This window comes from Tursiops truncatus, chromosome 1 (genome assembly GCF_011762595.2).
Source record: "Tursiops truncatus isolate mTurTru1 chromosome 1, mTurTru1.mat.Y, whole genome shotgun sequence".
NCBI lineage: Eukaryota > Metazoa > Chordata > Mammalia > Artiodactyla > Delphinidae > Tursiops > Tursiops truncatus.
The window spans coordinates 136,111,612-136,128,958 of NC_047034.1; the positions used below are offsets into that span (position 1 = coordinate 136,111,612).

The window sequence follows — 17,347 nt, forward strand, 5'->3', positions numbered from 1 at the left end:
ATGTTCACCTTTGCGTGGCTCGAGCAGCTTGCCGTTCTGCAGCTTGTCATCCTCTCTGTGGCTCCCTGGAGGCCAACACTGACTCCGTTTCCAGGTTACTGATATCAGCACTCGTCCTGCCATAACCCAGCCACTGGATTGTTCTCACGTATGCACCGGCCTCAGGGGCAAGCCCTCTACAAAGAGTCTGGCCTTTGGGTGAATCACTCATCTCCTACTACTGACCCTCACCACTTGCTGCTTCAGCCACTCCCATGCAACTCTCTCCTCTTAGAAAGCTCCAGCTGCGTTCTCCACCAGGCAAGCTCCCATTCCTACTAACGTCAGAAGATCAGGTGTGAATGTCTCTGGAGTCTAGAAAATGGGAGGGGAAGAAAGGGTGGGTCGCTCCCTCCTTTGTGCTTCTACTGTATTTATTTCTAGTCAAGCATTTATCGCATTGTATTATTCTTAGCCCCCAACTGACTGCACATTTCTCCAGGATGGGAATCTGTGTGTTTCACTCCTGTGTCCCTGGAAATCATAGGTTCTCTCTGAGTATTTACTAGGTGAGTGGATGGATGGATGGACGGGTGGAGATTAGATTATGAGAAGGGTTTTCCTCGGAGATTGTTTCCTGCCTGCTACTTTGGGTAAGAAGGGAAAATGCTCTGCTTAGAACCTTCCTGAAAGGGAGTTGTCAGCAAACAACATCAATAATATAGAAATGTGATGGAATGTATGAAAAATTTGAGGGACTTAATTTATACACCCATCTCATCCCAGTTACTGTCCATACACAGCTTAATCATCTGGGCTGCCTTTGTCTCATTCTACTAAAGGAAGAGAAAACACGTAGCTCAGGGGCCCTTAATCCCTGCTCAGACCCATTAGGAATCCACGACTCTCCAGAGTGTAAGGAAATCTCCAGAGGACGCCCAGGATTGATGGGCCTGGATTCTGAATTACCCCAGCCGGAAAGATACTGAGGCTCTACCGTGGGTCAGCCTCTGCCTCGGCTAGACATCACTAATTGATCAGTTCTTTCCGCCTGAGCCCATATCTGGTGTCACGGTCCTCAACTCAGTGGTCCCGGTAGCATTTGCTATTGAAACCACCTGCCATTGGTGGCTTAGAGACATTTTCTGGCCTATAGGTCTTCAAGTTTCGCTTTATTGAGTGCCTTGGGTGGCAGCGCACCATGCTTGTTCTTGGCTCTGTGAATGTACCTAAGCTTCGGAACAGACCGTCACAAGCTGGTCAGTTTAACCTTTAACAGTTCGCTGTGACAATTCCCAGTCAAGGGTCAAGCTGACCCAATATTGCCCTTAGGAGTGAATATTGAGTATAATACTCCGTTAGGTATTTTTAAAACCTGATTTATCCACTTTCAAAGCTATCACAAGCAGTTTAATAGTTTTTTTAAAAAAGAAAATAAGTGAAATAAATATCCAGGGGTACCACAAGAAGCACTGAAGTTGGAATTAGAAATCCTCATTTCAAACCTTACTCTGCTTCTAACCAGTGGTGTCACCTTGGATGTGTCATTTATCTTTCAGTGCCTGGTTTTCATCATTTGTAAAATGGGTACAGCCATAAAACACAGCTCAAAGCATTGCCAGGAAGCTTAAATGGAATGAGATGCATGTAAGAACTCAGTATGCCGCCTGCCACAGAGTTAGAACTCAGTGAATGCTTGTTTTTTTCATCTTCATTTAGATAAGCTGTTTCATTACATGAGACTTCACACACCTACCTTGGCAGTTATTACTCACATCTGCCTCTACCTTTCCCCCTTGACCACCTTCCTGTGATGGTTAATTTTATGTGTCAGTTTGACTGGGCCAGGGTGTCCAGATACTTGGTCAACATTATTCTGGGTGTTCCTGTGAGGGTGTTTTTGGATGAGATTAACATTTAAATCGGTAACCTGAGCAAAGCAGATTGCCCTCCCTAAAGTGGGTGGACCTCATTCAACCAGCAGAAGTTCTGAATAGACAGAAATCTTACCGTCCCCCGCGTAAGAGAGGATTCTTCCTGCCTGACTGCCTTGAGCTGGAAAATTGGCTTTTTTCTTGCCTTCGGACTCACACTAAAACGTCAGCTCTTTCTGGGTCTCAAGCCTGCCAACCTTCAGTCTGGGACTACACCCTCAGCTCCCCTGATTCTCAGGCCTTCGAAATCAGACTGGAGCTAAACCATCAACTCCCCTGGGTCCACAGCTTGCCAAATGCAGATCTTGGGACTTGTCAGGCTCCACAGTTATGTGAGCTAATTTTTTTTAATAATAAATCTCTTTACATATATATGTAAAGTGTATGGAGAACCCCAGCTAATATACTTCCTAATGCCTTCATTATGGCTATTGATGATTTTCCCTTTATTTAAAGTGATTAGATACATGTCCACAGTCCGTGGAGCACACTGGGTTCAGACAGTGTGTCTAATGCGTTTTTGACTACCCCCAAAAGTAAGCAATACATTTTAGATCATGACCCAGCCCACTGACATCCAGCTGAAATAAGTTGCAAGTCTAAGCCCCTGGAATATAGTATCAGAATGAATGACAGAAGTGTGGGGAAATGGTGTGGGACAATACACAAGCTCTACATCAGAAGACCTTAGTTAAAAACTAACTGAATCATGTTGAGCCATTTACTTTGGGGCTTTGGACCTCAGCTTTCTCTCTATAAAATTGGGAAAAATAATAATATAATTCCTCAGAAGCTATTATGAAGATCATCTTCAATACCAGATGTGAATGATTACATTTTACCAACCTTAGGAGTTTTTATATGTAAATATATTTTATTAGAACCAGTTAATTCTAAGTACAGTGAATAAAAAGATAATTTGTTAATCCATTTTAGGTAGTAATCAATTTGGTTGTCCTTTAATAAGTCATCCTGACTATAATCAGATGATTATAACAGAGAAACCCCATTACCTTCTATATGAGATAAGAGGACCCATGTTGGTAAGTAGACAGTGCTTACCATGTTATGTGGGCTTAATAAATGTTGAATGAAAAACTGAAGGAATGAATAAATAGAGAAAAGGAAGATGGAGGAAGAAAATGTAGAAGTATAATTGATATCAGCTTTAGTGAGATTTTAGTCATGTCGCTGTGACTCTTTCTACCCAGTGTGTTAGGTGGTAGACCAGTTGGCCAAGGACCCCAGCTAGAGGGCAATGACCAGTAACTGGCTGAATGTACTGTACTCTCACTAGAAGGATCTTTTCCAGCGTCACTGTTATCTGGCAGCCATCAAGGGGAGGCATAATGGAATGCAGGCACTGATTTAGGCAGAGTTGTTACCACCTTGAAAGATAGTGATGAGAATTCAAATTGACCTTGATCAGTGGGAGGAGCAGTCCCTCCAAAACGGGATGAAGCTCTAGAGAAAGAAATGAATGACTTTGATTTAAAAAATGGGCAGGTGGGGGAGGAGGCATGATTGATGAGTCTCCAAGTCTACAGCGGAAATATTGCCCACTGCAGGCTGGACATGATGATAATGATTTCCCTTCCATTTGAACAGTGTTTCAGAGCTGACCAATTGCAGAGCCCTATGAGATATGTTGTCTTATTGTCCCCACTTTACAGATGAGAGGACAGTTAACATTATAGAGTTAATAACTGGAAAGCAGGGAATAATAAATATGGTAATAGTAACATCAACATAGTGCAGCAATAATAGGTACCATTTTTAAACTCTTACTCTATGCCAGGCCCTGGGCCACCTGATCACACAGACTGTTTCATTTCATATTCATAACAATCCTATGAAGTATTACTGTCATTGTCTCATTTAGGGAAACAGGAAACTGAGGCATGAAGAGGTTAATTTGCCTGAGGGTCACATGGTTGATAAGTGATGGAGATGAGATTTGAGCCCAAGGAATCTAAATTAGAACCTTGTTCAGCAATTGATGCTTATCGAGTGCTCATTAGAGCCTGAGCATTACACTAAATATTTTCTGTAGATAAGTTCACTTATTCCTCACAATTACTCTATCAGTTAAATGCCATTAATACCTCCAGCTTAACAGGTGAGAAAATTGAGACTTAAAATGATTAAATAATCTGCTGGTAATCACACAGCTAATAAGTGACAGAACCCATATTTTCAAACACTAAGCTATCCTAATATCCTGCATTAAAGGGAAAGCTATCTGCTTAAACACTTATCATGCAAGATGTACTTGGAATTATTCTCAAACAAATCCTTGTTATCATTCCTATTTGGGTCTTGAAAAAACTAAGGTTCAGAGAAATCAAGTACCCTGATCAAGGTCATACAACTGTTAACTAGTAGAACCAAGATCCCCACCCAGATGTGTCTGACTCCAAAATCTGGATTCCTTGCTACCATCTGCCGGCATATTTTTTCATTCCACAGTCCTTGATCAAATGATATTTGCTACTTACAATCCCACCTAAAACTGTAAACCATAATAGTAACTACCGTTTAGACCGTGTTTTATTTATCACGTGCTTTTTAGAGTCAATTCTCATAAGAGCCTTTTGCAGTAGTTTATTATCCACACATTAGTTATGGGAAAACTGAGACTCAGAGATTCAAAGTTTTAGCTTTTAAATGGCAGGACCTACATGAAAAGCAAAGACATCTTTGTAAAAAGAACTCTTTTTACTACCGCGTTGCCTAATGGCTTTTATATGGGGCCATGAAATGCTACTGGCTTCTCACCAGCAGAGCATCAATAGAAGTCATGTTTTGTTAAGGTCTTTGCAGAGCCCTTTCAATATGGCCCCAAACTATAGAATCATGAACTTTTAGAGCCTTGAGGGCTATTAGTCTACTTTCTATTCCATGCATGGTTTCTATTACAGCATCCCTGATGGAGGTATCTTATCAGATTTACTTAGATTCCTTAACTGCTAAGAAACTCTACTTCATGTTGCATGTTGAGAGACATCTCTCCCAGGAAGCTGGCCCTCCCAGGCAAACTCATCATGTTCTTCTTGCCCTAATGTGTGTGTGTGTGTGTGTGTGTGTGTTAGAAATATAATGTAGAACGAAAATAATGTAATGTAATGTAATATAATGTAATGTAAATATAATGTAATGTAATGTAGAAGGAGTACACCTCACAATTCACACCCAGGCCATCTGCAAATTATCTAAACTCTGCTTTCAAAATATGTCCCTAATCAATCATATTCTTTCTTCTCCATTCTTTATTCCCTACCTGGATGTCAACAAGAGTCTTCTAACTGTGCTCCCTGAGTCCACTCTCAACGCATGTAATCTGTACTCTGTATAGTATTGGAATGACCTGCTGACACAGAGATTAGACCCTGGCAGTGCCCTGCTTATAACCCTGCAGTGGTTTCCCGTTTCACTGCAGACATGGTCCATACTTCTTACCATGACCAGCAAGACACTCTGCAGCTTCTTCCAACCTCAGCTCCCTCCATCCTCCCCTCACCTGCGGGCTTTAGCCACACGTTGCTTATTTCAGTTCTCAAACATGGCAGGCTGTCCACTCTGTCCAGGACATCCTCCCTCTTTCTTGTCTTTGGAGTCTCCTTCTGAATCTTTTGGACCTTATCCCAGTTAATCCCAGACACTTTCCCAGATAATCCTAAACTAAGTGATTGTCTTCTCCTTCTCCTCTCACAGTTATTCTCTATTTCTACGACCTGTTCATTTTCTAGCCAGCTCTTATCACAGTTTGCAATTTTATATGTATCTATTCATTAGCTGACTCAACAGAAGTTATTAAGGCCAGGCACTGTTCTAGGAGATGAATATATAACTGTGAACAAAACATATGAGACCCCTGCTTTCATGGAACATGCATACTAGAAGGAGGAGGTTGACAATAAACAAAAAGGCATGTGAGCATGGTAATTACAGAATATATAGTGATGTTCTGAGAATTAAAATAGGGTGCTATAACAAAGAGGGACTTGCCACATGGTCAGAAAAGGCCTTTCTGAAGAGGGGGCATTTAAGTTGAGATCTGAATGATTAGAATACAGCTATGCAAACATCAGAGAGAAGGATAGCCCAGACAGAGAGAATAGCTAGTACCAAGGCTGTAGGCTAAAATAAGCTTGCTGTGTTAGAGTGTGAGCGGGACAGCAACGATGACAACAACAAGAAAAGAACACAGAGAAAGAAAGAAAGGAAAGAGAAAAAAGAGAAAGAAAAGAAAAAAAGCCATCATATTCTAGCAGTGGCCAGATGAGAGGTCATAGTTGTTTGGACCAGTTAGGCGGTAATAGAGATGTGGACAGATGCCACGTATGCTTTAGAAGTAAAGATGACAGGTCTCACTGATGAGGGGCAAGAAGTAAAGGAGGAACCAAGGATGACATCTGGGGTTCTGGCTGTTTATTTAGTTTCCTCCCCTAGACTGTGAGCTTTGCAAGAACCGGAACCATGTCGATTTTGTTCACCTGGCACATGATACAAACTCAGTTAACATGGTTGATGAATGCATGTCTGAACGAACAAAACTATGGAAGAATGTGCAGAGGAATATCAGGGCAGGTTTCAGGGAGGTGGGGCTGCCCATACAAGTTCAAAAGAATGAGTTGGAATCTGTCAGGTTGGCAAGACAGGAAAGTGCTTTGGAGGCTGACAGCACAGCATGTGCCAAAGAAGGCAGGAAACGTACATGAATAGAATGGTGTCACTGAAGTACTTGCCCTGTCCTAGGTAAATTATCAGCTCTGTAATAGGGCCAGACTCCAGAGCAGCCAGATGGTGAATGCACTATTCTCTTTGTCAGATCTTTATACAAAGACAAATAATAGGAGATCCAAAGAAGGGATGAAGGAGAAAAAAAATCTAAATCCAGAAATTCAAGCCCCAATCCATACTGTTTCCTGTAGAAGGTAGAAAGCTCTCAGCAGCAGCCCTTGAGGAAAGTCTAGGGTCCCACTGAAGTCTAACATCACCTCCCCAACATCCAAGACATCCCCTGATTTTTGATGGATGGTTTCATGCTCTCTTTGGGGGAGAAGCATTTTATCTAAAGAACACATTAGAAGAAAACAGCCTTGTGCGTCCTCTGGGATGAACCCATAGAGAATCTGAGGCAAACCCAAGGACAAAAGATCCCCCCAGAGCAAACCAGCCCATGTGTTCACTTAAATCATTCCATTCCAAGCTCAGCTCTTTGAGGACATGAATGTATACCACACGGGGTATTTCTTAGAAACAAGCACTTGATAGAATATAAATATTGTTAAAGTCCTTAGATCAAAGATACACAGAGAGAAAAAAGACATTGAAAAAGAGGAGAGAGAGAGGGAGAGGGGAAAGGGAGTGAGAGAGAGGATGAAAAAGCGACAAAGAGAAAATTAGACAAACATCAAACATAGAGAGAAGGGTGTGCATGATTCTATTATTTGTCAAAGGGAAAGAAGGTAGATGTTTTTGTTCTTTGTAGGTTAATATGTAAATGACATTCTGATTTATTAGCAGTCTCCAGCAGATGAGGTGATGATTAGCACATTTCCATATTTATAGAAAAGCAACACTAACCTTCCGGATTTATAGAAAATCAGCTCTTCCCAAATAGCAAATTGTGCTATTATCAACATATGGTTTTCTATAAACAGAGCTGAGGTAATTATCCCTGGGACAATTCGTTAGTGGGCTCCTTTTGAATATTAACCACATTGGAAGCCCATTTCTGCCTCACAGATTTTAAAGAGGAGGGGCTCGAGATACCCCAGGCAATTAATTAGTAATCCACCACCAAAGACGGAGCCTAAATGAAAGGGTCTACCACAGCCATGTGGTGGAAAGACCCCATGTCCAGGGCTCTGACGCCAGCTTCCTGCAGCCCTGGGCCAAGTAATTAACTTCCCTAAGGAGCCTCAGCATTTCTGGGGCTAAAACTAGAATTACACTAACCTCCAAATGTTGTCAAGAAAATTAAATGAGAATGTATACAACAGTCCTGGAACTTAGTAAGTACTCAGCAAACGTTAGCTCTTTTTCCTTCCTCATGTTTTTGAGTGACTCTAAAAAGATCCACTTGAATTAACTTTTTCAAACTCTTTTTACACTGATCTCTCCTGAACTATTTATTTTGTATCATGACTCTGTCCATGTGTACATGTCTTTAACTGGCAACATTTTCTTGAAGCAATAATTTATCTTCACTACCTACAACCCACTATGATATTTTTTATTCTGTTCTGTGTTGTTCAAAATGTTTGTGTTCCATACATTGATATCAAGACCTACTATTGGAGAGACACAGATGTAGAGAACAAATGTATGGACACCAAGGGGGGAAAGCAGGGGGTGTGGATGTGGTGCTGGGATGAATTGGGAGATTGGGACTGACATATATACACAATATGTATGAAATAGATAACTAATAAGAACCTGCTATATAATAAATAAATAAATAAAATAAAATTCAAGAAAAAAACCCCGTAAAGTTCTCCCACTCAAAAAAAAAAAAGACCTACTGTTGGGTTTCAATCTGCAGTTTGTATTGTGCTACAAGATGTTAAGGACCGTATTTAGATTTGCTCACCTTTGTATCCCTAGCACAAACACATAATAGATACCCAATAGATATTTGAATTATAAAAGAATGGATACATGAATAGATGGATGAGTTAATGAATGACCCTAGCCAGGAATCTAAGTTAATGCCCGCTTTCAAACTCCATGTCTTGTTTTGCCCGCTTACCCTGCATTGAGTGCTAAAGAGGTGGAAAATTGTCAGACATGATGCTTGCTTTCAAGGATCTTGCTATCTAGATTAGGAGAGAAATATTAACATTTGGAAAATTGTTTTTAAAGACTAAGCAGTGTGGAATTGATATGAATGTGTTGAAGGAAGGAAGTGGCCAGCCTGGGCTGGTGGAGTCAGGGAGACTTCTTGAAACTTGGAAGTTGAACTTGGCTTTGAAATATGGATACACCTCTCACCCTTCTACTCAGTCGTTGTCTGGATCTGTGGTTCTCAAACTGTATTAAGCATCAGAATCACCTGGAGGGCTTGTCAAAACACACTGCTGGGCCCACTCCCAGAGTTTCTGATTTAGCAGATTTGGGATGGGAGCCTGAGAATTTGCATTTCTAACACGTTCCCAGGTGACACTAATACTGTGTGTTGGAGTCCACGTGTTGAGAACCACTGTTCTAGCAGTTTGGAGTGAGACCATGAAGATTGTTGATGTCAGTGTTAAGGAGTTTAGACTTTAGTTTAGCCAGTCAGGATATTAAGCAAGGAGGTGATGTCATAAGATCTGTGAAGCAGAGGATCCTTCTAGTGGCAGTTGTTGAGAATGGATTGGAAGGGGTGAATCTTCCCTTAGAGACTATTTAGGAGATGATGCAGTAGTAAGTGAAAGATGGGAACCCAGCCTACCATTGTAGGAGGGGATGCAGAAGAAGGGATGTTGACAAGAGCTGCTCAGGAGAGAGAACTGAAGGGTCTTAGAGATCTACAGGGGTGAAAGGGAAGAAGGGATCTGGGATGACTCCAAGTTTCTGTCATCACTGACTGATTGGATGGCAGTTCCATTAACCAAGAATCTGTATTTAAAATGTTTTAACATTTTAAATAGCAAAACCCCAGAGATCCTTTATTATTGAAGAGGTAACTATGGTGCAATAGAAAACACGTGGTTCTGGAGAACCAGACAAGTCTGAGTTCAAATTCTGTTTGTAGTGCTTACTAGCAAGTCATTTCACCCTTTTGAACCTCAAGTCCCTGTAAATAATAATACTAATGCTACCTGATAGAGTTGTCATGGAGGCTAAATGAGTTCATGCGTGGCTGACAGTCAGTGCCTAGAAAATTGCAAACCATGTCTGGCGTACGCATCGAACGCTGCGTGCATCAAGCACCCGCTCTACTTACCAACTGTTTCCATTCTTTCTTTGTTAAGCACCAGGATATATTCATAAATGCCACCCATCGTTCCAGACGTTATGTAATGGGTGCCGTAGTCATCGATGAACTTGGCGTACATGCCGTAATGGTACTGCTCTGGAAGTTCCAGTAATGACTGCAGCATAACTTCATCCAACATGATATTCTCCCTCCTCATCTTAAAATGAGCAGTCTGCACCTTTGTGAAAATTCTCATGAAGGTATATTTCTGCCAGTAACAACAACCGCCATTGAATGAAGGAAGAGAACAAAGAGAGTATACATTTTACTACATGAGATCATGCAAAAGGGCAGTATTTAGTACCTGTGGGAAATATGAATATATTCACATGTAACTGTATGAACATAAATACATATAACAGAGTATTATTACATTTTGCAAACACATATTAGACACCAGCCTGGCTTCTTCTCCCGCGTCTGCATCTCTGTTCCCACTGCCCTGTCCAGGTCAAGTTCTCATCAGCTTTCGCTGGGTTGGTGACTACAATGTGTTTCACTGTGCTCCTCTCCTCTGTCCGGCCCCCAGTCCATTGTCACCTCCACATTTCTCCCTGCTCTAACTAAAGCACTGCATTATGCAACCTGCTACACAAGTGTTAGGTATCCATTAAAAATTAGGCTTAGGAATATTTTGATGACATGAGGAAATGCCAATATCACTTAATTTATTAAACAAATACCTTTCAGTGCCTACGGTCACATGCATTATGCTAGGTGCACAGGACATGATCTTGAATGAGATAGGCCCCTGCCCTCATGGAGATTACATTCTAGTGGTAGTCTTGTACTGTTCGGTAATCAAGAAAAGCAGGATCCACTGGACAGGGTGAGGTTGGATTGGTTTAAGAGGAAGGGGGTCATGTACGAGCCTTACTTGCAGGGAATGTAAACCTTGATCCAAAGTGATAGTGAAAGTTGGAAGAAGCCACCTGCTTTTAGAAAAGTCCACATGAGTCTGTGACAGTCAGATCTCAGAACAGTACTTTCCCTTCAGATCAGTAGCTTATTCATGGCAAAGCTCCAGAATGTAATTTATATATATAAATTTTTTTAATTTATTATTTATTTTTGGTTGCATTGGGTCTTTGTTGCTGTGCATGGGCTTTCTCTAGTTACAGTGAGCAGGGATTACTCTTCTTTGAGGTGCGGGGCTTCTCATTGAGGTGGGTTCTCTTGTTGTGGAGCACGGGCTCTAGGCATGCGGGCTTCAGTAGTTGTGGCACACAGGCTCAGTTGTTGTGGCTCACACGCTCTAGAGCACAGGCTCAATAGTTGTGGCGCCCGGGCTTAGTTGCCCTGCGGCATGTGGGATCTTCCCGGACCGGGGCTCGAACCCGTGACCCCTGCATTGGCAGGCGGGCTCCCAACCACTGCGCCACCAGGGAAGCCCTGTCATTTATATTTGTTGAGGAAGTTAATTTTTATAACTGTATTTTCATCATCCAAAATAATGTTTTGAGCCCTAACTAAATCCCCAGTTCTGGTATCAGTGTCTTGAGGCTTTTGGTAAATTTCTGATCAATTCAGTGAATATTTCTCCAGCTCCTGATTACCTCTCCATCCTCATCACTCCCTCCTTTCCCTTCCCACCTGCGCTTCAGCCAGCGGAAGTCCTTTCAATCCCACATTTGTGTGAGGCAGTCTCTCGTCTCCAGGCCTTTGCACGTGCTGTTTCCCAGACCTAGAGCAGCCTTCTGTTAACTTCTGCCCCCTTTCATCTGGACAACTGGAACTAGTCTTTAGATCTCAGTTTAGACAGACTTCCTAACTTCCTCAAGGGTGCACTGTCTGACCTCTCCGGATAATAGGCAGTTAATGGTAAATGTTTGATGAAGAAATGAAAGATTCATTAAGCAGGCCAGCCCTCCCATCTACTTGGAAAAGCCGGGCTTGCTTTAGAATTCTTCCAAGTCTGGTTTAGAGGGCTTGGCTGTTTCTCTTTAAGACATTACCCTTCTAAGTATTTCCCTCTGTGCTCCAGGTAACCATGAAAAAGGATGGGCAAAGTGATAAGAGTACTAGTCTTATGGTGCAATTTTATTCCCTTTGTGATGATTCTGCGTGGGAAAGCGTAAGAAGAAAAACAAACATGATTACTACTGATCAGACATGTCCAATTACACAAGCAAATGAAGGTTCAATTACTAGTGTACTTTTCAATGCAGTTAAGGTAATACGTGATCAGCATAGATTATGGAATACTGTGTGACACGGGCATTATGTTTTAATACCTTCTGATTATACTTGCTTAACATATTCAAGACCGAACTGCCTCGTGACCCAGATACACCTGCAGTCACAGTAAATGGGCTGCATACAGGGCCCACACCAATGGTCACTCCAGCCGACACAAAATTGTCATTTTTCACTTTAGAATAAAGGTGATTTGCATCATCGTAGGACTCTGAGGAGACTGTAGTATCTGCCAGGGCCTGAAAAGCATCACATAGATGTTAGCCTTGTGCACTAGCATTATATTCCAGTTCATACTTAATATTTAAATCTTTGCTTTGTAAAATATCCGAAGTTTCAGATTATTATAAATAACTCTTTTAAAAGGCTATTCCAAATTGATACGAAAATACAGAAAATTCAGCAGTGCTTAGTATTTAGTGGTACTGCTAAAATATTTATTTAAACACACACACACACACACACACACACACACACACACACACGATTCTGATAAAATGCTATATTGTTCTGAGCATGCATTTCTTTCCAGCGGGCTTATCCTTCTTGAACAGATGGTTGCTTGGCTCTGCAGTGGAGAGATACAGAAAGCCATGTCTAGGCGTGGACCTGGGAGGAAAGGGGCAAAGGCGTGCAGGTGGAGATAGTTCTAAGCAGAGGTATGCTTAGGGACCACCCACAAATGTTTGATTATTTCATTCCAGGATTGCATTTCTCTGCTAGCTTGACCTGAGGCGTGGTCTCGTGAGCCAAGGAAATGAGGGATAGGAGCCTATGAGGGGTTTGCTCCATAATCACGAGAGCATGTGTTGAGTTGGAGGCTCCATCAGTTTGGGTCCTGAGAGTCTGTGATGATGAGAGTTTCTTTTCCACCTTAGGAAGGATGAGTAGAATAAGGAGGGCATTGATGCTTTAAAGCACTGAGATTTCAGAATCCTTTTTGCCACAGCATAACCTAGTCTCTCTTGCCTGACACGTAGGCCCTAGGCTGTCCTCCAATTTAGAAAAATGACACCGTCTATGCCTTCCAGCTGGTAGACGGAGCCTGATGGCAGAGGTGGAAGTGGGGTGGGGAGACCCAATTTCTTTTTTTTAAACTGTAGTTGACTTACAATATTGTGTTAGTTTCAGGTATACAGCTTCAGATTCTTTTCTATTATAGGTTATTACAAAGTATTGAATATAGTTGCCTGTGCTATACAGTAAATTCTTGTTTATTTTATATATAGTAGTGTGTATCTGTTAATCCCATACTCCTGATTTATCCCTCCCACCCCCTTTCCCCTTTGGTAGCCCTAAGTTTGTTTTCTATGTCTATGAGTCTGTTTCTGTTTTGTAAATAAGTTGATTGGTATTATTTTTTTAGGTTCCACATATAAGTGATATCATATAGTATTTGTCTTTCTCTGTCTGGCTTACTTCACTTGTGCGATAATCTCTAGGTCCATCCATGTTGCTACAAATGACATTTCATTCTTTTTTATGGCTGAGCAACATTCCTTTGTATATATTCAACACATCTTCTTTATGATGGACCTTTAGGTTGCTTCCATGTCTTGGCTCTTGTGAATAGTGAGAGCCAGTTTCTTAAAAACAGACTCAATAAGCCTGGCCTTATCCTCTGTCAATATTTTTCTCTTGAGAAACTTGGGGGAGGGAGGATGTGACTAGATAACTGTTCAGAGTACTGGCATCCTATCATCTCTCTCTATAGATAGAATGTGGATGACTCATAGATAGAATTTGCATAATCTAGCCTCCCTTCTAAAAGATGTATAGCCAGGCTTAGTTCAGATAGATCTGGATTTAAATCTTGTCTGGGCTTACCTACTGAGCCTGGCGCTTTATCCCTCTAAGTCTCTGGGGTTTTTAATATCTAAAATGGGCCAATAATAATATCTGACGCATCGTCTTGTGATGAGGGTTCGGTGGGAGAATTTGTGTGAAAATAGAAGAGCTGACACATGGTAAGCCTCCAGTGAGGTTTGCTGTGTAGACGGCTTACCCAGAGGGTGAGGGGTGAAGAAAGGAATGGCCAGGCTCTGGAGCTTGTTGTGAGCTACAGGGTGACCAGGAGACTGCAGAATTTTAAAGAGAGAGACTCTTAGGGATCATCAACAGTTTGCAAGCACTTTGCAATAGCGGAACCCTTTCTTCCAACAAAATCATGGACAGAAAGTCAAGAGATGAAGGTCACCAGTGAGGACCAGCTCCCGATGAAGCAGGAGCACAGTTCTCAGAACCCCCAGCCACCTCCTCTCCTGCCCCCACTTTACATCTTAATAACCTGGGCCCGTGGAGGGGCAGTGAGCTGCTCAAGGTCTGATATACATCTATTCTAATAGAGTCAAAACCTGGAAATAGGTCTTCTGACAAGCAGCCTAGAAAATCAGGCCCCGAATCTATTTTATTGACTTAGGACTGGAGCCGAGATCTAGCAGGGGCTGGTCCCATTTACAGTATGCGGCTCACTGGCCCTGCCGTTGCCTCTTCAGCACTAAGCATGCGTGAGGGCAAGTGCAGTGGGACCTTCAGCCACCAGCAAACCCCACAGGAAATAAGGTCTTCCAAAGCAAGGCAGCTATCTCCACCAACAGCTTCCCCTCCCTGCACCCACCCAGTGGCCTGTGAGCACCCCTGTTCAGACTTACCTCAAAGTGGTACTTCAGGAAATTGTAGGGTTTCCGGAAGTACTTCTCATCATCTCCATAGTAGAGACGCTCACAGGTGGGGTCGTACCGAAGCTCTCTCCATTCCCCGTTGTATACGGTCTCACACTGGCCCCCATAATACCTGACATCGTATACGCTCTGAGTTTCTTTCTGGGTCAGGACATTATACCTAAATTGAAAAGGCAAGCAGCTTCTGGGAGAGAGCATTGGAAGAGCAGAGATAGCACAAAATATCCTCTGGACCATGAGTAGCTGGTGGGCTGAGCAGCATTTCTCAAACTGTGTTCTGTGGAACCCCAGATTTCCTTGAAGTACCTTAAGGGCCACTTTGGGCAACAATGGGAGACTGAGTGGACTGGGCCTGGGCCCCCAGGTTCCCTTAGACCAGATCAGCCAGACAACTCCGTTCAGCATCTATAACAGTGCTCCCACATGGGAGGCACCTCTAAATATTTGTTGAGTAAATTGAAGAAGAATATGCATGATTATCAAGAGTCCAAGCACAGGAACCAGACAGTCTGGACCCGTTTCCTATCTCTGCCACATCTAGCTGTGTGACCTTGGGCAGATCATTTAACCTCTCTGTGCCTCAGTTTAATCATTTGTAAAAAGCAGCTAATACTACTGCCCTCACAGAGTTAAACAATGAGTTAAAACAAGTAACAGTACTTAGGATATATGAAGTGTTAAATAAATGTCGCTGTTGTTTTTGTTAGTATGATTTCAGAAAAGGTTTTGCTGCTAAAAAATAGGTTTGAAATATTGGGTGTAGTTCATAGTGGTAAGCTGAGGATCTAATCCTCAGAAAGGCCTTGGCGTGGAGGAGGCACAGTGTGGAGGTCAGGGAGACGCCTGCTTAATTTCCAGCTCTGTCATTTACTAGCTGTGTGACTTTGGGCACATTCTAGAAACTTCCTGAAGCTCATTTTCCTCATTTGAAACACAGACATAGTAAAACTACCTCTCCTGGGTTTTGTGAAGTCTAAATGAGAGTATCAGAATAAAACAGAAGTACAGTTGATAGTAATACTTCTTTTCCCCTAGCCCAATACCTTTCCAGAAATATTTCCCATACTTTCCTCTCTGGGCTATTTCAAATCTATCTGCCCAAGTTCTCTGTTTTAGGTCATGGATGGCTTAACCATATTTAGGTAAAAATCATGTGAAACAGGTGAAAATCTGCTTTAATCTCATACAAAGAGAAAGTTAACCGAACAAATCATTGAAAGTTGGCTAAGAGTTATAAGACCTAACAATCTAAGCCTCATATGTTGTGGATAATAAAATGATTGCTTGTCTTTGCCTCTCAAACTCCTACTCAGCCTTTAAGACCCAACTCAAATGTTGCGTCCTCTGTATTGCCTTCTTTGATTATCCTGGACAGACGATTGTCCTTCCTCTGTGTTCCCATGGCATTCAGTGATCGCCTCTGGCATGGCATTTGTCATGTTCATTTATGTCCTCTGTGAAAGGGCACAAAGGCAGATGAGCAGGGGAAAAACTGTGAATAAAACCTACTTCAAAGGAATAAATGGATAATTGTAGAGCACCTGGCATATAGTAGAAATTCAATGTAAGTTCACTTCCTTCTTCTCTTCCTTTCCCCATCTCTTTCTTCACATTAGTGGAAGTGATGTAATAATAGCTATGATGAATTGAATACACACTATACCAGACATTTAGCATACATTAACTTTCAACCTCATGACAATTTTACAAATGCAAAAATTGAAGCTCAGAAAAATTAAGTACCTTGCCTATAGTCATAGCTGGATTTTTTTCCTAGATTTTTTTGGGCACTACAATCTGGGTTCTTAGTCTTTACCCTGCAGTTTCTATCTTTCCCCCTGTGGAACATGTTTCTGCCTGTAGCTGATAAATACAGGCCCTCTAATGGGCCAAAGAAAAACTCTAAAGAACAATAAGCCCTAAGATTGTAATGTAACCTCTAACCGTAAGTAAATCCTATGTATATTTTAAAAATGTGATTGCAGAAGCCCCAGTGAAAATACAGAAAGACATTCTACTTTTCGGAATTTAGAAATATTCACACATGGGTATAAAATTATGTATGTAAGAATGTTCATTGCAGCACTGTCTATAAGAGAAAAATGGAAAACAATCTATCTTTCAATAGGAGGTAGTTAAATAAATTATATAGTTATACTATAGGAGAATTGGGAAATCTTATTTTATTTTTTACAAAGGGCCAGATAGTAAATACTTTAGGCCTTGTAGGCTACGTAGGTTTCTGTTGCAACTACTGAACTCTTCCACTGTAGGGCAGAAGCCTGTGTTTCAATAAAACTTTATTTAAAAATAGACAGCAGGCTGAATTTAGTGTTCAGGCCATAGTCTGCTGACCCCTGTTAAGGAACACTATGCTGCCTAGAAAAAGACAATAGAGGATATGGGAGGAAAATCTTCAAAATATATTATTAAGTGAAAAAAGCAAGTTATGGACAATATGTAGTCTGATCACATTTATGTAAAATACACTTATGTCTGTAATGCACAATACACCTGATAGGCATACCTTCCATACAGTGTATGTTGTCAATGCATTTTTACATGATTGCGAAATCATGTAACAGGGG

The 17,347-nt window shown here is 41.6% G+C and overlaps 1 protein-coding gene across 1 annotated transcript in view; it reads right to left on the bottom strand.

Moving 5' to 3' along the window:
- Positions 1-17,347, bottom strand: part of C8A (complement C8 alpha chain) — a 71,688-nt gene that overhangs the window by 18,905 nt on the left and 35,436 nt on the right. The window contains exons 5-7 of the mRNA XM_019942345.3: positions 14,730-14,919; positions 12,117-12,317; positions 9,850-10,090 (exon numbers count right to left, since the gene is read on the bottom strand). Of these exons, the coding sequence (XP_019797904.2) occupies positions 9,850-10,090; positions 12,117-12,317; positions 14,730-14,919 (632 nt within the window). The remainder of the gene's footprint in view (positions 1-9,849; positions 10,091-12,116; positions 12,318-14,729; positions 14,920-17,347) is intronic.